The sequence below is a fragment of the Aquarana catesbeiana genome, linkage group LG02, assembly GCF_042186555.1.
Source record: "Aquarana catesbeiana isolate 2022-GZ linkage group LG02, ASM4218655v1, whole genome shotgun sequence".
In the NCBI taxonomy this organism is placed as follows: domain Eukaryota; kingdom Metazoa; phylum Chordata; class Amphibia; order Anura; family Ranidae; genus Aquarana; species Aquarana catesbeiana.
Window position 1 is genome coordinate 131,744,354 of NC_133325.1, and position 23,095 is coordinate 131,767,448.

A 23,095-nucleotide genomic window follows, 5' to 3' on the forward strand; every position below is an offset into this window, starting at 1 on the left:
GGGGGACGGGACAGGCACTCTATCTTTGTTTTTGCATTACGAGCTCGCTGCTCGTCGGATCTCCACCCGGTATTGTTGATTTTAATGTGAGTACATATGAATTTTTAATAAAGAGTTGTACGTTTGCCATACAATATTATACCATTGTGGGATCTTCCTTTTCTGATTTATCTGGGTGACCCCGGGACACTACTTGAAGGAATATACGCCCTCATAGGAGATAAACCAGGATAGGACTGCATCACCACCATCCCCCACAGCTGGTTGATTCCACAGTTCTTACAGCGAAAGGTTGCCATGCCTAAAAGTGGCTAAATGCAAGTACCCCATTACCTTCAGGTAAGGGGCCACTGCCCACTAGTGTGTGCTGTGCTGCATGAAGAATTACCACTACCGTCACGTATACTTGGCACCAAGTGGATCACTTATATATATATATATACTTTGTGGACTTTGAATAGTTGATTGTTTTCAAGTGGAGCACTATTATTTTGCATGTGTTCTTGCATGCATACGAATGAACTTTATATCACTCAGCCATATTAAGACTGTCACTTTATGTTATGCACTATAAGCACTATTCACTTTGCATATATACACCTGGGTGTGTGTTGAGTCACACCAGGTGTATGCCAGTCCAGTCAGAGACTGGTTACGTCTAAAGCTAGCTGCTATTTTTATATATTGTGTACTAGGATCTGTTTATAAGCACCAGTCACCTTTCACAAATTTTGTGTGTTTTATTGTCATATCTAGTGGATTACCTGTATGATAGGTATATAGTTATACCCTTTTGCTAGAAGACATATCACTATTATATTTTTACTACAGAGTCACATATCACTATTATATTTTTACTACAGAGTCACATATCACTATTATATTTTTACTACAGAGTCACATTGAGGTATTGTTCTATTGTCATATATTTATTTTTTTGAGACACCCACTATCACTGAGGTATCACACATAGAATTATTGTTCATTTAAAGGATTAGCGCAGCACCACATTTTTATTCATTCCGGGATCTGGGTACAGTCCCCCAAGTTATATACCAATCGTAACTGATCCAGAAAACTGATAGATAGCCCAGTGCAGTAAGCAGATCTTGATAGAAGCTTCTGAGCGAAAAATGTTAAAAAAAGGGAAAAAATCTCCAGAGGGGAAACATGTCTATTAACTAAAAACACTAGCAAAATATTGAAGTCTCACAGAGTGGGCAGGGTTATATGGTGTGCTCTGGGGGTGGCCCTAGCATATTTTTGTCAGTGTCCAATCACATAACTTAAGCTGCATAGAACAGATGGTCAAAAAATACAATTGTGTTCTGTACTATCAAGATCATGCCGGTAGTTGGAGGGGTTGTCCTGTTATGGACAAAAGTTGTTCTTTGCCCAATTCTCTAGAGGTAGGAGCATAACCCAAAAGTGAATGACTATGTCCCCCAATGAAAGACATTTCTTTTAAAGTATTATCAGCAGTCAAAAGTACTATGTATGAAGCCTCACATGGCAAACCACTCCTGAAAATGATAATTGCCTGTCTGTAACTGAGATCCAGACCTTCAGTACTTTGCACCAGTGACCTGAAACAAGTATGCATATCAGAGGTTCAGTTTGACTTTGTGTTCTGTGTTTTTGTCCCAGATAAGTGCTGAAGCCAGAGAGAGACAGAAAATTATCAGTATAGGTGTCTGTAAAGAAAGATTACAAATGACATAACGTACCTGAAAATCAATGCCCCAAATTTTTTCGTGGGAAATTTTGGACAAACACTGCGTTTCCTACAAAGAATCAAAATATATAATTTTTTTAAGACCACAGAAAAAGAAACATTAAATTATATTTGCAAGACTTATCAACACTATAACCATGGAAGAGCATGACTTGGGAAATAGATGGCATAGTTTAGTGATGGAAATCCAGAGAAACTGCTATACTAAACTACTACACAGGTCCTCTTGATGGGCTACACGAATCAGATTATTTTGTATGTCATACAGACATGTCTACTTTACTACCAGCTTTAGTGACTGCTACACCAGCAAAGTATCACATAGACAGGGCATAGCTGCTTAAAGTAGAACTTTAGATGGGATGACAGCAGCAGCTTTGCTGTGCATACTAGCAAATTATGGCATACTTGTCTCTGGTTTGGGCCTCCTCCAGCGCATCTTGTAGCTAAATCATCTTCTGCACTCTCTTCAGTTCAGGCGGCTTCCTTCTTTAGCCATCAGGCAGCCAATGACGATATAAACTCTTGAGTATTCATGCCCTATTTTGACAATGCTAGAAGTGGTCCAGGACTGTAAGCTGCACTGCACAACACCACAGTCAGTAGACAGGTAAAATATATAGGGTACATACTATTCAGGACTATGTGAATTATGCTGCTACATTTAGGTATACTGTCATTGCCAAAAAGGCAGGAATTCACTGCCCAGGAATAAATCGTAACAGCCCGCCAAGCTTCAGGTAATGGATGCTCCTACAGATGTCTCTCTAGATCTCCTTTCATGGGCTTTAGTTTTCTATTCATGACCTACTCTCAACACTTGAACCGATCAATTGCATATGACCAGGAGGCCAAAAAGGACTGTACCGGGACCCCAAGCGCAAAAGCAGGAACAGCCTGTTGCTGGTTCACACTGGATTCTGCAGGCAGCAATCTCCAGGGTACTATGTATCCAGTAACCTAGCTGGCAGGCTGCATTACGGGTGCAGGGAAGTGATCCCCTTGGGGAGGAATCAAGTCTCTGAAGACCTGGCAGGTGCACCTGTCGTGGGAAGGGACATTTGGGCATTCTGGAAAGAGATGGACTGCACTCAGGATGACTTCCAAAATAGTATTTCTTTATTAAGTACATGTACAAAGCTGTAAAACAGTCTACGTATTTCTGACGTTAGTCCTTAGTCATGGCTCATAAACAAAATAAGTAACGCTTAAATAGTATATACAAAAGGTCATATGATTAACCAACACAGGTGTACTAAAAATGCAAAAGGGAAAACCTGACATGACTCCATGCATTGGAACACATCAGAAAAAATAGGCATATAAAATGATCCACAATAGCATGCATAGTTTGTATTTCTCCAAAATGGATCATAAAAATAGTGGGTGCTACATAAAGATGATATTGCCTAGTGCTAAATTAGATATCTATATAAATACACACACATACATACAGTTGTGCTCATAAGTTTACATACTCTGGCAGAATTTATGATTTCTTGGACATTTTTGAGAGAATATGGATTATAACACAAAAACATTTCTTGCACTCATGGTTAGTGTTTGGATGAAGCACTGTATTATCAATCAACTGTGTTTACTCTTTTTAAATCATAATCACAACAGAAACTACCTAAATGACCCTGATCAAAAGTTTACATGCCCTGGTGATTTTGGCCTGGTAACATGCCAACAATTTGACACAAAGGAGTTTAAATGGCTATTAAAGGTAACCATCATCACCTGTGATCTGTTTGCTTGTAATTAGTGTGTGTGTGTATAAAAGGTCAATGAGTTTCTGGACTCCTGACAGATCCTTGCATCTTTCATCCAGTGCTGCACTGATGTTTCTGGATTCTGAGTCATGGGGAAAGCAAAAGAATTGTCAAAGGATCTGTGGGGGACGGGACAGGCACTCTATCTTTGTTTTTGCATTACGAGCTCGCTGCTCGTCGGATCTCCACCCGGTATTGTTGATTTTAATGTGAGTACATATGAATTTTTAATAAAGAGTTGTACGTTTGCCATACAATATTATACCATTGTGGGATCTTCCTTTTCTGATTTATCTGGGTGACCCCGGGACACTACTTGAAGGAATATACGCCCTCATAGGAGATAAACCAGGATAGGACTGCATCACCACCATCCCCCACAGCTGGTTGATTCCACAGTTCTTACAGCGAAAGGTTGCCATGCCTAAAAGTGGCTAAATGCAAGTACCCCATTACCTTCAGGTAAGGGGCCACTGCCCACTAGTGTGTGCTGTGCTGCATGAAGAATTACCACTACCGTCACGTATACTTGGCACCAAGTGGATCACTTATATATATATATATACTTTGTGGACTTTGAATAGTTGATTGTTTTCAAGTGGAGCACTATTATTTTGCATGTGTTCTTGCATGCATACGAATGAACTTTATATCACTCAGCCATATTAAGACTGTCACTTTATGTTATGCACTATAAGCACTATTCACTTTGCATATATACACCTGGGTGTGTGTTGAGTCACACCAGGTGTATGCCAGTCCAGTCAGAGACTGGTTACGTCTAAAGCTAGCTGCTATTTTTATATATTGTGTACTAGGATCTGTTTATAAGCACCAGTCACCTTTCACAAATTTTGTGTGTTTTATTGTCATATCTAGTGGATTACCTGTATGATAGGTATATAGTTATACCCTTTTGCTAGAAGACATATCACTATTATATTTTTACTACAGAGTCACATATCACTATTATATTTTTACTACAGAGTCACATATCACTATTATATTTTTACTACAGAGTCACATTGAGGTATTGTTCTATTGTCATATATTTATTTTTTTGAGACACCCACTATCACTGAGGTATCACACATAGAATTATTGTTCATTTAAAGGATTAGCGCAGCACCACATTTTTATTCATTCCGGGATCTGGGTACAGTCCCCCAAGTTATATACCAATCGTAACTGATCCAGAAAACTGATAGATAGCCCAGTGCAGTAAGCAGATCTTGATAGAAGCTTCTGAGCGAAAAATGTTAAAAAAAGGGAAAAAATCTCCAGAGGGGAAACATGTCTATTAACTAAAAACACTAGCAAAATATTGAAGTCTCACAGAGTGGGCAGGGTTATATGGTGTGCTCTGGGGGTGGCCCTAGCATATTTTTGTCAGTGTCCAATCACATAACTTAAGCTGCATAGAACAGATGGTCAAAAAATACAATTGTGTTCTGTACTATCAAGATCATGCCGGTAGTTGGAGGGGTTGTCCTGTTATGGACAAAAGTTGTTCTTTGCCCAATTCTCTAGAGGTAGGAGCATAACCCAAAAGTGAATGACTATGTCCCCCAATGAAAGACATTTCTTTTAAAGTATTATCAGCAGTCAAAAGTACTATGTATGAAGCCTCACATGGCAAACCACTCCTGAAAATGATAATTGCCTGTCTGTAACTGAGATCCAGACCTTCAGTACTTTGCACCAGTGACCTGAAACAAGTATGCATATCAGAGGTTCAGTTTGACTTTGTGTTCTGTGTTTTTGTCCCAGATAAGTGCTGAAGCCAGAGAGAGACAGAAAATTATCAGTATAGGTGTCTGTAAAGAAAGATTACAAATGACATAACGTACCTGAAAATCAATGCCCCAAATTTTTTCGTGGGAAATTTTGGACAAACACTGCGTTTCCTACAAAGAATCAAAATATATAATTTTTTTAAGACCACAGAAAAAGAAACATTAAATTATATTTGCAAGACTTATCAACACTATAACCATGGAAGAGCATGACTTGGGAAATAGATGGCATAGTTTAGTGATGGAAATCCAGAGAAACTGCTATACTAAACTACTACACAGGTCCTCTTGATGGGCTACACGAATCAGATTATTTTGTATGTCATACAGACATGTCTACTTTACTACCAGCTTTAGTGACTGCTACACCAGCAAAGTATCACATAGACAGGGCATAGCTGCTTAAAGTAGAACTTTAGATGGGATGACAGCAGCAGCTTTGCTGTGCATACTAGCAAATTATGGCATACTTGTCTCTGGTTTGGGCCTCCTCCAGCGCATCTTGTAGCTAAATCATCTTCTGCACTCTCTTCAGTTCAGGCGGCTTCCTTCTTTAGCCATCAGGCAGCCAATGACGATATAAACTCTTGAGTATTCATGCCCTATTTTGACAATGCTAGAAGTGGTCCAGGACTGTAAGCTGCACTGCACAACACCACAGTCAGTAGACAGGTAAAATATATAGGGTACATACTATTCAGGACTATGTGAATTATGCTGCTACATTTAGGTATACTGTCATTGCCAAAAAGGCAGGAATTCACTGCCCAGGAATAAATCGTAACAGCCCGCCAAGCTTCAGGTAATGGATGCTCCTACAGATGTCTCTCTAGATCTCCTTTCATGGGCTTTAGTTTTCTATTCATGACCTACTCTCAACACTTGAACCGATCAATTGCATATGACCAGGAGGCCAAAAAGGACTGTACCGGGACCCCAAGCGCAAAAGCAGGAACAGCCTGTTGCTGGTTCACACTGGATTCTGCAGGCAGCAATCTCCAGGGTACTATGTATCCAGTAACCTAGCTGGCAGGCTGCATTACGGGTGCAGGGAAGTGATCCCCTTGGGGAGGAATCAAGTCTCTGAAGACCTGGCAGGTGCACCTGTCGTGGGAAGGGACATTTGGGCATTCTGGAAAGAGATGGACTGCACTCAGGATGACTTCCAAAATAGTATTTCTTTATTAAGTACATGTACAAAGCTGTAAAACAGTCTACGTATTTCTGACGTTAGTCCTTAGTCATGGCTCATAAACAAAATAAGTAACGCTTAAATAGTATATACAAAAGGTCATATGATTAACCAACACAGGTGTACTAAAAATGCAAAAGGGAAAACCTGACATGACTCCATGCATTGGAACACATCAGAAAAAATAGGCATATAAAATGATCCACAATAGCATGCATAGTTTGTATTTCTCCAAAATGGATCATAAAAATAGTGGGTGCTACATAAAGATGATATTGCCTAGTGCTAAATTAGATATCTATATAAATACACACACATACATACAGTTGTGCTCATAAGTTTACATACTCTGGCAGAATTTATGATTTCTTGGACATTTTTGAGAGAATATGGATTATAACACAAAAACATTTCTTGCACTCATGGTTAGTGTTTGGATGAAGCACTGTATTATCAATCAACTGTGTTTACTCTTTTTAAATCATAATCACAACAGAAACTACCTAAATGACCCTGATCAAAAGTTTACATGCCCTGGTGATTTTGGCCTGGTAACATGCCAACAATTTGACACAAAGGAGTTTAAATGGCTATTAAAGGTAACCATCATCACCTGTGATCTGTTTGCTTGTAATTAGTGTGTGTGTGTATAAAAGGTCAATGAGTTTCTGGACTCCTGACAGATCCTTGCATCTTTCATCCAGTGCTGCACTGATGTTTCTGGATTCTGAGTCATGGGGAAAGCAAAAGAATTGTCAAAGGATCTGTGGGGGACGGGACAGGCACTCTATCTTTGTTTTTGCATTACGAGCTCGCTGCTCGTCGGATCTCCACCCGGTATTGTTGATTTTAATGTGAGTACATATGAATTTTTAATAAAGAGTTGTACGTTTGCCATACAATATTATACCATTGTGGGATCTTCCTTTTCTGATTTATCTGGGTGACCCCGGGACACTACTTGAAGGAATATACGCCCTCATAGGAGATAAACCAGGATAGGACTGCATCACCACCATCCCCCACAGCTGGTTGATTCCACAGTTCTTACAGCGAAAGGTTGCCATGCCTAAAAGTGGCTAAATGCAAGTACCCCATTACCTTCAGGTAAGGGGCCACTGCCCACTAGTGTGTGCTGTGCTGCATGAAGAATTACCACTACCGTCACGTATACTTGGCACCAAGTGGATCACTTATATATATATATATACTTTGTGGACTTTGAATAGTTGATTGTTTTCAAGTGGAGCACTATTATTTTGCATGTGTTCTTGCATGCATACGAATGAACTTTATATCACTCAGCCATATTAAGACTGTCACTTTATGTTATGCACTATAAGCACTATTCACTTTGCATATATACACCTGGGTGTGTGTTGAGTCACACCAGGTGTATGCCAGTCCAGTCAGAGACTGGTTACGTCTAAAGCTAGCTGCTATTTTTATATATTGTGTACTAGGATCTGTTTATAAGCACCAGTCACCTTTCACAAATTTTGTGTGTTTTATTGTCATATCTAGTGGATTACCTGTATGATAGGTATATAGTTATACCCTTTTGCTAGAAGACATATCACTATTATATTTTTACTACAGAGTCACATATCACTATTATATTTTTACTACAGAGTCACATATCACTATTATATTTTTACTACAGAGTCACATTGAGGTATTGTTCTATTGTCATATATTTATTTTTTTGAGACACCCACTATCACTGAGGTATCACACATAGAATTATTGTTCATTTAAAGGATTAGCGCAGCACCACATTTTTATTCATTCCGGGATCTGGGTACAGTCCCCCAAGTTATATACCAATCGTAACTGATCCAGAAAACTGATAGATAGCCCAGTGCAGTAAGCAGATCTTGATAGAAGCTTCTGAGCGAAAAATGTTAAAAAAAGGGAAAAAATCTCCAGAGGGGAAACATGTCTATTAACTAAAAACACTAGCAAAATATTGAAGTCTCACAGAGTGGGCAGGGTTATATGGTGTGCTCTGGGGGTGGCCCTAGCATATTTTTGTCAGTGTCCAATCACATAACTTAAGCTGCATAGAACAGATGGTCAAAAAATACAATTGTGTTCTGTACTATCAAGATCATGCCGGTAGTTGGAGGGGTTGTCCTGTTATGGACAAAAGTTGTTCTTTGCCCAATTCTCTAGAGGTAGGAGCATAACCCAAAAGTGAATGACTATGTCCCCCAATAAAAGACATTTCTTTTAAAGTATTATCAGCAGTCAAAAGTACTATGTATGAAGCCTCACATGGCAAACCACTCCTGAAAATGATAATTGCCTGTCTGTAACTGAGATCCAGACCTTCAGTACTTTGCACCAGTGACCTGAAACAAGTATGCATATCAGAGGTTCAGTTTGACTTTGTGTTCTGTGTTTTTGTCCCAGATAAGTGCTGAAGCCAGAGAGAGACAGAAAATTATCAGTATAGGTGTCTGTAAAGAAAGATTACAAATGACATAACGTACCTGAAAATCAATGCCCCAAATTTTTTCGTGGGAAATTTTGGACAAACACTGCGTTTCCTACAAAGAATCAAAATATATAATTTTTTTAAGACCACAGAAAAAGAAACATTAAATTATATTTGCAAGACTTATCAACACTATAACCATGGAAGAGCATGACTTGGGAAATAGATGGCATAGTTTAGTGATGGAAATCCAGAGAAACTGCTATACTAAACTACTACACAGGTCCTCTTGATGGGCTACACGAATCAGATTATTTTGTATGTCATACAGACATGTCTACTTTACTACCAGCTTTAGTGACTGCTACACCAGCAAAGTATCACATAGACAGGGCATAGCTGCTTAAAGTAGAACTTTAGATGGGATGACAGCAGCAGCTTTGCTGTGCATACTAGCAAATTATGGCATACTTGTCTCTGGTTTGGGCCTCCTCCAGCGCATCTTGTAGCTAAATCATCTTCTGCACTCTCTTCAGTTCAGGCGGCTTCCTTCTTTAGCCATCAGGCAGCCAATGACGATATAAACTCTTGAGTATTCATGCCCTATTTTGACAATGCTAGAAGTGGTCCAGGACTGTAAGCTGCACTGCACAACACCACAGTCAGTAGACAGGTAAAATATATAGGGTACATACTATTCAGGACTATGTGAATTATGCTGCTACATTTAGGTATACTGTCATTGCCAAAAAGGCAGGAATTCACTGCCCAGGAATAAATCGTAACAGCCCGCCAAGCTTCAGGTAATGGATGCTCCTACAGATGTCTCTCTAGATCTCCTTTCATGGGCTTTAGTTTTCTATTCATGACCTACTCTCAACACTTGAACCGATCAATTGCATATGACCAGGAGGCCAAAAAGGACTGTACCGGGACCCCAAGCGCAAAAGCAGGAACAGCCTGTTGCTGGTTCACACTGGATTCTGCAGGCAGCAATCTCCAGGGTACTATGTATCCAGTAACCTAGCTGGCAGGCTGCATTACGGGTGCAGGGAAGTGATCCCCTTGGGGAGGAATCAAGTCTCTGAAGACCTGGCAGGTGCACCTGTCGTGGGAAGGGACATTTGGGCATTCTGGAAAGAGATGGACTGCACTCAGGATGACTTCCAAAATAGTATTTCTTTATTAAGTACATGTACAAAGCTGTAAAACAGTCTACGTATTTCTGACGTTAGTCCTTAGTCATGGCTCATAAACAAAATAAGTAACGCTTAAATAGTATATACAAAAGGTCATATGATTAACCAACACAGGTGTACTAAAAATGCAAAAGGGAAAACCTGACATGACTCCATGCATTGGAACACATCAGAAAAAATAGGCATATAAAATGATCCACAATAGCATGCATAGTTTGTATTTCTCCAAAATGGATCATAAAAATAGTGGGTGCTACATAAAGATGATATTGCCTAGTGCTAAATTAGATATCTATATAAATACACACACATACATACAGTTGTGCTCATAAGTTTACATACTCTGGCAGAATTTATGATTTCTTGGACATTTTTGAGAGAATATGGATTATAACACAAAAACATTTCTTGCACTCATGGTTAGTGTTTGGATGAAGCACTGTATTATCAATCAACTGTGTTTACTCTTTTTAAATCATAATCACAACAGAAACTACCTAAATGACCCTGATCAAAAGTTTACATGCCCTGGTGATTTTGGCCTGGTAACATGCCAACAATTTGACACAAAGGAGTTTAAATGGCTATTAAAGGTAACCATCATCACCTGTGATCTGTTTGCTTGTAATTAGTGTGTGTGTGTATAAAAGGTCAATGAGTTTCTGGACTCCTGACAGATCCTTGCATCTTTCATCCAGTGCTGCACTGATGTTTCTGGATTCTGAGTCATGGGGAAAGCAAAAGAATTGTCAAAGGATCTGTGGGGGACGGGACAGGCACTCTATCTTTGTTTTTGCATTACGAGCTCGCTGCTCGTCGGATCTCCACCCGGTATTGTTGATTTTAATGTGAGTACATATGAATTTTTAATAAAGAGTTGTACGTTTGCCATACAATATTATACCATTGTGGGATCTTCCTTTTCTGATTTATCTGGGTGACCCCGGGACACTACTTGAAGGAATATACGCCCTCATAGGAGATAAACCAGGATAGGACTGCATCACCACCATCCCCCACAGCTGGTTGATTCCACAGTTCTTACAGCGAAAGGTTGCCATGCCTAAAAGTGGCTAAATGCAAGTACCCCATTACCTTCAGGTAAGGGGCCACTGCCCACTAGTGTGTGCTGTGCTGCATGAAGAATTACCACTACCGTCACGTATACTTGGCACCAAGTGGATCACTTATATATATATATATACTTTGTGGACTTTGAATAGTTGATTGTTTTCAAGTGGAGCACTATTATTTTGCATGTGTTCTTGCATGCATACGAATGAACTTTATATCACTCAGCCATATTAAGACTGTCACTTTATGTTATGCACTATAAGCACTATTCACTTTGCATATATACACCTGGGTGTGTGTTGAGTCACACCAGGTGTATGCCAGTCCAGTCAGAGACTGGTTACGTCTAAAGCTAGCTGCTATTTTTATATATTGTGTACTAGGATCTGTTTATAAGCACCAGTCACCTTTCACAAATTTTGTGTGTTTTATTGTCATATCTAGTGGATTACCTGTATGATAGGTATATAGTTATACCCTTTTGCTAGAAGACATATCACTATTATATTTTTACTACAGAGTCACATATCACTATTATATTTTTACTACAGAGTCACATATCACTATTATATTTTTACTACAGAGTCACATTGAGGTATTGTTCTATTGTCATATATTTATTTTTTTGAGACACCCACTATCACTGAGGTATCACACATAGAATTATTGTTCATTTAAAGGATTAGCGCAGCACCACATTTTTATTCATTCCGGGATCTGGGTACAGTCCCCCAAGTTATATACCAATCGTAACTGATCCAGAAAACTGATAGATAGCCCAGTGCAGTAAGCAGATCTTGATAGAAGCTTCTGAGCGAAAAATGTTAAAAAAAGGGAAAAAATCTCCAGAGGGGAAACATGTCTATTAACTAAAAACACTAGCAAAATATTGAAGTCTCACAGAGTGGGCAGGGTTATATGGTGTGCTCTGGGGGTGGCCCTAGCATATTTTTGTCAGTGTCCAATCACATAACTTAAGCTGCATAGAACAGATGGTCAAAAAATACAATTGTGTTCTGTACTATCAAGATCATGCCGGTAGTTGGAGGGGTTGTCCTGTTATGGACAAAAGTTGTTCTTTGCCCAATTCTCTAGAGGTAGGAGCATAACCCAAAAGTGAATGACTATGTCCCCCAATGAAAGACATTTCTTTTAAAGTATTATCAGCAGTCAAAAGTACTATGTATGAAGCCTCACATGGCAAACCACTCCTGAAAATGATAATTGCCTGTCTGTAACTGAGATCCAGACCTTCAGTACTTTGCACCAGTGACCTGAAACAAGTATGCATATCAGAGGTTCAGTTTGACTTTGTGTTCTGTGTTTTTGTCCCAGATAAGTGCTGAAGCCAGAGAGAGACAGAAAATTATCAGTATAGGTGTCTGTAAAGAAAGATTACAAATGACATAACGTACCTGAAAATCAATGCCCCAAATTTTTTCGTGGGAAATTTTGGACAAACACTGCGTTTCCTACAAAGAATCAAAATATATAATTTTTTTAAGACCACAGAAAAAGAAACATTAAATTATATTTGCAAGACTTATCAACACTATAACCATGGAAGAGCATGACTTGGGAAATAGATGGCATAGTTTAGTGATGGAAATCCAGAGAAACTGCTATACTAAACTACTACACAGGTCCTCTTGATGGGCTACACGAATCAGATTATTTTGTATGTCATACAGACATGTCTACTTTACTACCAGCTTTAGTGACTGCTACACCAGCAAAGTATCACATAGACAGGGCATAGCTGCTTAAAGTAGAACTTTAGATGGGATGACAGCAGCAGCTTTGCTGTGCATACTAGCAAATTATGGCATACTTGTCTCTGGTTTGGGCCTCCTCCAGCGCATCTTGTAGCTAAATCATCTTCTGCACTCTCTTCAGTTCAGGCGGCTTCCTTCTTTAGCCATCAGGCAGCCAATGACGATATAAACTCTTGAGTATTCATGCCCTATTTTGACAATGCTAGAAGTGGTCCAGGACTGTAAGCTGCACTGCACAACACCACAGTCAGTAGACAGGTAAAATATATAGGGTACATACTATTCAGGACTATGTGAATTATGCTGCTACATTTAGGTATACTGTCATTGCCAAAAAGGCAGGAATTCACTGCCCAGGAATAAATCGTAACAGCCCGCCAAGCTTCAGGTAATGGATGCTCCTACAGATGTCTCTCTAGATCTCCTTTCATGGGCTTTAGTTTTCTATTCATGACCTACTCTCAACACTTGAACCGATCAATTGCATATGACCAGGAGGCCAAAAAGGACTGTACCGGGACCCCAAGCGCAAAAGCAGGAACAGCCTGTTGCTGGTTCACACTGGATTCTGCAGGCAGCAATCTCCAGGGTACTATGTATCCAGTAACCTAGCTGGCAGGCTGCATTACGGGTGCAGGGAAGTGATCCCCTTGGGGAGGAATCAAGTCTCTGAAGACCTGGCAGGTGCACCTGTCGTGGGAAGGGACATTTGGGCATTCTGGAAAGAGATGGACTGCACTCAGGATGACTTCCAAAATAGTATTTCTTTATTAAGTACATGTACAAAGCTGTAAAACAGTCTACGTATTTCTGACGTTAGTCCTTAGTCATGGCTCATAAACAAAATAAGTAACGCTTAAATAGTATATACAAAAGGTCATATGATTAACCAACACAGGTGTACTAAAAATGCAAAAGGGAAAACCTGACATGACTCCATGCATTGGAACACATCAGAAAAAATAGGCATATAAAATGATCCACAATAGCATGCATAGTTTGTATTTCTCCAAAATGGATCATAAAAATAGTGGGTGCTACATAAAGATGATATTGCCTAGTGCTAAATTAGATATCTATATAAATACACACACATACATACAGTTGTGCTCATAAGTTTACATACTCTGGCAGAATTTATGATTTCTTGGACATTTTTGAGAGAATATGGATTATAACACAAAAACATTTCTTGCACTCATGGTTAGTGTTTGGATGAAGCACTGTATTATCAATCAACTGTGTTTACTCTTTTTAAATCATAATCACAACAGAAACTACCTAAATGACCCTGATCAAAAGTTTACATGCCCTGGTGATTTTGGCCTGGTAACATGCCAACAATTTGACACAAAGGAGTTTAAATGGCTATTAAAGGTAACCATCATCACCTGTGATCTGTTTGCTTGTAATTAGTGTGTGTGTGTATAAAAGGTCAATGAGTTTCTGGACTCCTGACAGATCCTTGCATCTTTCATCCAGTGCTGCACTGATGTTTCTGGATTCTGAGTCATGGGGAAAGCAAAAGAATTGTCAAAGGATCTGTGGGAAAAGGTAGTTTAACTGTATAAAACAGGAAAGGGATATAAAAAGATATTCAAGGAATTAAGAATGCCAATCAGCAGTGCTCAAACTCTAATCAAGAAGTGGAAAATGAGGGGTTCTGTTGAAACCAAACCACGGTCAGGTAGACCAACTAATGTTTCAACCACAACTGCCAGGAAAATTGTTCGGGATGCAAAGAAAAACCCACAAATAACTTCAGGTGAAAAACAGGACTCTCTGAAAACATGTGGTGTGGCTGTTTCAAGATGCACAATAATGGTTGAGTCGTCAGAAGAAAGCCACAAAGTTTCCCGCTTACAATACGCCAAATAGCACAGAGACAAGCCTCAAACCTTCTGCCACATAGTCAATGTGAACTGTGAAGAGCAGACCTCTGAAGCGGCTCTGTGAAGCAGCTCCGGCCATCCATCCTTGGATTCATCTCTGACACTCCCTGCAGCGGTACACCACCGCTCCTCACAACAGCTCCGGCCATCCATTCTTGGATTCATCCCTGACTCCCCCTGTAGCGGTACACCGGGACCCCTTCTCCCTCCTCCGCACACTGACAACATCCGGGTGCCGCGTTCAGCCAGCCGGCTGCTCATGACACTCGGTGGCTCCGGCTGCAGCACATCACCGCCGCTCCTCACAACAGCTCCGGCCATCCGGCCACCCATCCTTGGATTCATCCCTGACTCCCCCCTGCAGCGGTACACCGGGACCCCTTCTCCCTCCTCCGCACAGTGACCTACATCCGGGTGCCGCGTTCAGCCAGCCGGCCGGCCGCTCAGGACACTCCGCGTCTCCGGCCTAGCTTCGGCTGCAGCCCGGCAGCACATCACCGCCGCTCCTCACAACAGCTCCGGCCACCCATCCTTGGATTCATCCCTGAATCCCCCCGCAGCGGTACACCGGGACCCCTTCTCCCTCCTCCGCACACTGACCTACATCCGGGTGCCGCGTTCAGCCAGTCGGCCGGCGGCTCAGTACACTCCGCGGCTCCGGCTGCTAGCCCGGGAGCACATCACCGCCACTCCTCACAACACAAACCGGTAGCTCGACCGGCGGGCCCGCGCCCCCCCCCCTCCTGCTCGGCTTATCCTCACCTGACCTATCTGCCCACCACCATCTGACGGTCTGGGTAACCACGCTAGGACAGCCCGCGGCTTGGGCCTAGCCGGCGGCCATCTTGGTACACCTCAGTGCCGAACGGTACAGCATCTTGATCCTCCCTCCTGAGGCCACTAGCACTCCGGCCGCGTCACCTCCCGATTGGACCCACCATCCCACAGCCCCCCCCCCCCCCCCCTGGGGGCACCACCGCAGCCGCGGTCTAATCACCCCGTTCTTGCCGCTAGATTCGGTGGGACAGACCACGGCTGCGGCCTAGCTCCAGCCAGCCAATCACCTCCCCCTCCCGTCCAACAGAGCCCCGTGCCCTTCCACACCTGGAAATACCCTCCTGCTACTGGACCTCACTGTAGGGGGCACTGGTTATTCACCAGAGGCCAGTCCACCTCAGATCGTCCTAGACGCAGCCACCGCATCACCCACCATCCTACAGGTAAGCCACCGGGGGTACACTAGCAGTTGATCCAGGGGCCCAAGTCTGATCGCCCCTCGGGGGTCAGGAAGGAATTTTTTCCTCTGCTGCACAATTGGCATCGCAGCTGGAGGTTTTTCGCCTTCCTCTGGATCAACAAGAGGGTGGTAGGCAGCCTCACCTCCAGGACCTCCGCACCTACATTCAGTCCGCCACCCACACCACTCCAGAAGCAGTGGTAGCCAACTGATCCCTCCATCCTCCAGCAAGCTCGTCATCGCTACATCAGTACCATCATTAGATTACCCTTCCTTCAACAACTCTGTCTTCCTCATCATGTGCAACTTCAAATACACAGCAGACGCCCTCTACAGGCTAAGAAACACTGCCTCAACCTCACCAACCGCCACTCAAAAAAGACTAAAAAAAGAACAATTACTAAGGGCCAACCCACAATCAACCATCAAATACAGGGAGACATCGATCCAACCACAACAACTAGCATGCGCCCTGATCAACACCAGATCTGCAGTCAAGCACAGGCTGGAAATCCACGACTTTATCATCGAAAACAATATTGACACAGCCTCTTCATTACAGAAAGCTGGCTAACACCTGACTGCAACACCATCCTAACCGAATTGGTGCCCGAGAACTACAGTATCCTAACTGAGCATAGAATAGGAAAAAAAGGAGGAGGCCTAGCAGTGATTTTCAAATTGCACCTTGGGTTTACCAAACCAACTTTACAGAACTCAGTGCCTTTCATGGAAACACTCTCACTGCATCTTCAAACAACACCTCAAGACACCATTCACATACTACTATGCTACAGACCACCAGGACCAAAGACCAATCTCCTTACTCCACTCACTGAATTCTTCTCAATACACACCCTGAAAACCAAAAACCTTCTGGTACTTGGGGATTTTAACCTCTGGGCAAACTCTGCCCAAGACTTTATCGCAACCGCTTGCGTCAACCAAATGGAAGAACTAGGCCTTCAACAGCTGATAAATGCCCCCACGCACGGTTCTGGACACACTCTAGACCTCATCTTCAAACAGAATATGGACATCAGCATACTTGACAACACTCCACTACCGTGGACGGACCACCACGCTATCAAATTTAAAATCACCACCAACACCACCCTCCAAAAACAGAAACGCGCAACAACAATAAACTGGAATAGATCTCAGAAGAAACTACACTCCAAACTCTTCAAAACCACATTATCAAACAAAATACTATTGCTAAACTCAAACCTCCCAACGGAACAAACACTCAACTCCCTAAACAAGGTATTACTACAAACAGCAGACTCAGTGGCACCAAAACGCAGAACACCCATCCGCAAAAAAAACTCGAGATGGTTTAATGGCACTCTCAACCTACTCAAGCAAGAACGTAGAAGAGCTGAAAGAGCATGGAGAAGAAATCCTACCAAGGAAAACCATACTAACTACAAAGCACTCACTATGAAATACCACAAGGCAATCTTCAAAGCCAAAAAAGAACAGTTCGCGGACACCATCTCAACTGCCCTAAACCGTCCGCGGGAACTTTTCAAAATAGTCACTCAGTCAATGAACCCAACCTGCTTAGAGCCCCCAGCAAACGATACTCAAGAATTCTGCAATGAGTTATCAGATTTCTTCATCGACAACATTCGGAAATCAATTCATCAGAAAAGAACAACCAACCTCACACAATCCAAAGCAAAAAGAGGATATCGACAAGAAAATCACACAATCACGGAATTTCTCCTTGTCCCCACTCACCACTGACACGACTATAAACATCAGAAGCCTTCGAGACAGCACATCACCAAACGACATCATTCCAACAAAACTCCTGAAAGAATGTTCCGACATCTTGGCCCCTACCCTAACACACCTCATAAATCAATCAAAGAAGGGACTGTGCCAACCTCCCTCAAGCAAGGCATCGTCAAACCCCTGCTAAAGAAACCCAATCTCGACCCTAAGGACCCCAACTGCCGCAGACCGATAACAAGCCTCAACACCATCTCCAAGATTATGGAGAAAGCAGTAGTACAGCAGCTACGCCGCCACCTGGACACACACCAACTCCTGGACCCTCTGCAATCGGGCTTCCGCCCGGGCCATGGCACAGAAACAGCACAATATGGGACGACGCCCTTGAAGCAGCAGATGACGGAGAATCATGTCTCCTGGTACTGTTAGACCTAAGCGCAGCATTCGATACAGTGGACCACAATACTTTACTTGTCCGCCTCTCAGAAGTTGCAGGAGCTACAGTTCCTGCTCTAAAATGGTTTGCATCCTTCTTAGAGAATCGCTCTCAGATAGTGAAACTAGGATCATTCACCTCGGAAACCCGGGCAATCTCCTGCGGAGTCCCTCAGGGCTCACCCCTGTCACCAGTGCTATTCAACATCTACATCCGCCCACTTCTCAATATCATCAGGAAAACGGACCTCTGCTTCCACTCATACGCTGATGACACCCAACTCTACCTTCGCATCACCGGACAAAAAAACCATCATCAGCAATTAGAGAAATGCCTCACTTTAAGAGATGACTGGATGACCATCAGCTCCCTCAAACTCAACGGTTCAAAAACAGAACTTCTTCTCCTACACGCTAACAAAAATTCCAAAATTAAGACTCCGTGGACACCTCCCACCATCCTCGGACAGACCATCTCTCCAAGCACCAAAGCCAAGAGTCTCGGAGTCATCTTTGACTCAGGAATGACAATGGATGCACAAATAGGATCAGTAGTTAGCGGATCCCACCATCTCCTCCGCCTGCTACGTAGACTCATCCCCTTCATCCCAGAAGAGGACAAAGTGGCAGTTGTGGGAACAATCATCAATTCCCGACTCGACTACGCTAATTCGCTCTACGTGGGGACTACCCCAATATCAGCTTGTGCGCTTGCAATCATCCAAAACACGGCGGCAAGGCTGTTAACAGGAAAAAAACCTTGGGAATCTATTTCCCCATCCCTAAAGTGCCTACACTGGCTAACCATAAAGAATCGGATCACATTCAAGACCCTCTGCCTCACCCACAAATGCATACAAGGAAACGCTCCGCTATATCTCCGGGAGAAAATAAAACACTACACACCTAATCGCAGTCTTCGATCAGCTAACCAAAACCTTCTCATCGTTCCCAAATACCGCTACAAAGCAAAGGGAGAATGAAGATTCGCAGTCCAAGGACCCCGACTATGGAACGCTCTTCCGACCCACATCCGCATGGAAAACCATCAGGCCTTCAGGAAAAAACTAAAGACCTTCCTTTTCTAAGAAGCTGGCAACAGAGAACGCATCTAGCGCCTTGAGGCGATTCAGTTCGCATTTGCAGCGCTCTACAAATCATTCATTCATTTGGAGGGATGAGACCAAAATTGAGCGTTTTGGCCACAGCCATAAACGCTACATTTGGAGAGGAGTTAACAAGGCCTATGATGAAAGGTACACCCATTCCTACTATGAAACATGGAGGTGGATTGCTGATGTTTTGGGGATGTGTGAGCTACAAAAGGCACAGGAAATTTGTTCAAAATTCATGGCAAGATGAATGCAGTATGTTATCAAAAAATACTGGAGGAACATTTGCATTCATCAGCCAGGAAGCTGCGCATGGGACGTACTTGAACATTCCAGCATGACAATGATCGAAAACACAAGGCCAAGTCGACCTGTCATTGGCCACAGCAGAATAAAGTGAAGGTTCTGGAGTGGCCATTTCAGTCTCCTGACCTAAATATCATTGAGCCACTCTGGGGAGATCTCAAATAAGCAGTTAATGCAAGACAGCCCAAGAATGTACAGGAACTGGAGGCTTTTTGTCAAGAGGAATGGGCAGCTTTACCATCTGGGAAGATAAAGAGCCTCATCCAAAAATACTGCAAAAGACTTCAAGCTGTCGCTGATGTTAAAGGGGGCAATACACTTTATTAAGAACTGGGGTATGTAAACTTTTGATCAGGGTCATTTGGGTAGTTTTTTTTGTGATTATGATTTAAAAAGAGTAAACACAGTTGATTGATAATAAATGGCTTTAGCCAAACACTAACCATGAGTGAAAAATGTTTTTGTATCATTTATATTCTCTGAAAAATAGCCACAAAATCATAAATTCTGCCAGGGTATGTAAACTTATGAGCACAACTGATATATATATATATATATAAAAAATGTGTGTGTGAGTGAAAAATCAATTACACGTGTGAAATAAAGCTATTAATAGTGTAATATAAACGCCTCTTGAGAGAGGAGTATAATAAAGTGCCAAGTGAACGTTTCTAAAGAATAAAGAAATAAAGTGCAACAACGTTCACAAATATGACAGATCCAGCAGGATGGGATATTCCAGAGCTTTCACCACCACCGAGAAAGACTGAGATCTCCATGTAAAAATAATTCAATAAGTGTGGACTCTTACAGGAAGGAGTGGACCTCCTGTAGTAGGGAGGTCAGAAGCGCCTGCAGAAATAGCCCTCTGCGGGTTCTAAAGGTGTGCCCTGTCCCAGGGACCCGCTGGCAGTCTGATGCGGTCCTCCTTGGAAACTGGCTTGCATCCAAACTCTGCTCTTTCTCAGTCCAGGTCTCCACTTTTCATATGCCTAGCTTTTTATAAGTAAAAAATGTTTTATTTTTTTCTACGCGAGTTATTATTTTAACGTCCAGGTAGTGTCATCTTCATGAAGAATCCACTGACATAATGATGTTCTGTTTCAAGATAATATAAATTATGTAAGCTATTGTGGATCGCTTTTTATATGCCAGGCTTTTCAAAGGCATAATATATATATATACACACACACACACACACACATTAATCACTTCAGCCCCGGAAGGATTTACCCCCTTAATGACAAGGCCATTTTTTGTGATACGACACTGCGTTGCTGTAACTGACAATTGTGCGTTCATGCGACGTTGTACCCAAACAAAATAGATTTTTTTTTGTGACAAATAGCGCTTTCTTTTGGTGGTATTTGATCACCTCTGCGGTTTTTTAATTTTTGTGCTATAAACAAAAAGACTGGCAATTTAGGAAAAAAAAAATACTTTTTGCTATAATACCGTATATACTTGAGTATAGGTCGATCCGAATATAAGCCGAGGCCCCTAATTTACCACAAAAAGCTGGGAAAACTTATTGACCCGAGTATAAGCCGAGGGTGAGAAATGCAGCAGCTACTGTAGGTGGAAAAGAGGGTCAACAATGCCCATCTGCAGCTGCATACCTCACTGTGTCCTGTGCATGCCTCCCTGTGTCCTGTGCAGCCTACCTGTGCCAATCTGCAGTCTGTGTCCTGTGCATGCCGTGTGCCGATCTGCAGCCACCATTGCGCCGATCAGCGCGTCATAAAAACATACAGCGGCCATTCCAGTGTTCAAAAGCCGCGCCTCCTCCTCGTCTGTGATAGGCAGAACACTCAATTTCCCAGCAGTGTTCAGCCTATCACGGACATCCGCATAGCACGGACGAGGATGAGAGGATGTCCGTGATAGGCTGAACACTGACTGCTGGGAAATTGAGTGTTCTGCCTATCACAGGCGAGGAGGAGGTGCGGCTTTTGAACACTGGAATGGCCACTGTATGTTTTTATGACACACTAGCCGCCGTCTGTCTACATGACACGCTGATCAGGTAGGCAGACGGCGGTGACTCGAGTATAAGCCGAGGGGGGCACTTTCAGCCTAAAAAAAGGGCTGAAAATCTCGGCTTATACTCGAGTATATACGGTATATATCAAAAAAAAAAAAAAAAAAAGAAAAATGTAAAAATAAAAAAAATTCTTCATCAGGTTAGGCCAATATGTATCCTTTTGCTGAGGAAGACCATTCCGAGGTCGATACATGTACAGGGGAGAGGATCCAAGCCTTTGACGTTGCGCAGCCACGGTGGCGAGTTCATTTGAGTCTTCCTGACTCATTCTTGAGGTGAGCAGATTAAATAGCTGGTGGTGGTTTGCACAAGCAATAAGAATTGAGAAGCACAGTAATATGATAACACTGGAGCACTACTATCAAGATTGATATTGATTTATGGGACATTTATTATGGATTTGAATTTTATTGCATGCATAAATAGCACTAAGTATAGCATTGAATTATCACTGTAGTAGCGCTGCACTGTGTATGTGCGTCTTTTGGTACACATACACTTATATAACAATATGTATACTTCTACATTTTTTGTTTTACCAAAAATATCGCAATAAGTTTATATTGATTGGTTTGCGCAAAAGTTATAAAGTCTACAAGCTACTAGCACGGTGAGGCTGCAATGTGGGCAAGGTGAGGCTGCAATGTGGGCACGGTGAGGCTGCAATGGGGGCACAAAAATTTTACTTTTTGCAAGGTGTGCGTCCCGTTACATCTGGCATAAAACTAATAAAGCATTTCATAATAAGGACATCATATCAACAGTCAGACATGGTGGTGGTAGCGTGATGGTCTGGGGCTGCTTTACAGCTTCAGGACCTGGACTACTTACCATAATGAATGGAACTATAAATTCTAAGCTCTACCAGAAAAACCTAAAGGAGAATGTCCATCAGTTTGTGACCTCAAGCTGAAGTGCAGCAGGACAATGATCTGAAACACAACAGGAAGTCCACCTCCAAATGGTTCAAACAAGGCAAAATGTAGGTTTTGGAGTGGCCTAGTAAAAGCCCAGACTTAAATCCAATTGAGATGCTGTATCATGACCTTACACAGGCCATTCATGCTGGAAAACCCTCCAATGTGGCTGAATGAAAACAATTCTGCAAAGAAGAGTGGGCCAAAATTGCTCCACAGCAATGTGAAAGACTCATTGCCAGTTATTGCAAACACTTTATTGCAGTTGTTGTCGCACAACCAGTTATTAGGTTTAGGGGGCAATTACTTTTTCACATAAAGCCAGGCAGGTTTGGACAGCTTTTTTGCCTTAATAAACAAAATCATCATTTAAAAACTGCATTTTGTATCTACTCGGGTTATCTTTGTGTAATAATAAAATAT

At 42.1% G+C, this 23,095-nt stretch overlaps 1 protein-coding gene across 1 annotated transcript in view; it reads right to left on the reverse strand.

Annotated features, from left to right (window-relative positions):
• The window catches only part of RNF17 (ring finger protein 17), a 532,263-nt gene that overhangs the window by 127,358 nt on the left and 381,810 nt on the right, over window positions 1–23,095 (reverse strand). Inside the window, exon 20 of the mRNA XM_073612476.1 lies at window positions 12,627–12,683. Coding sequence (XP_073468577.1) covers window positions 12,627–12,683 — 57 coding nt within the window. The remainder of the gene's footprint in view (window positions 1–12,626; window positions 12,684–23,095) is intronic.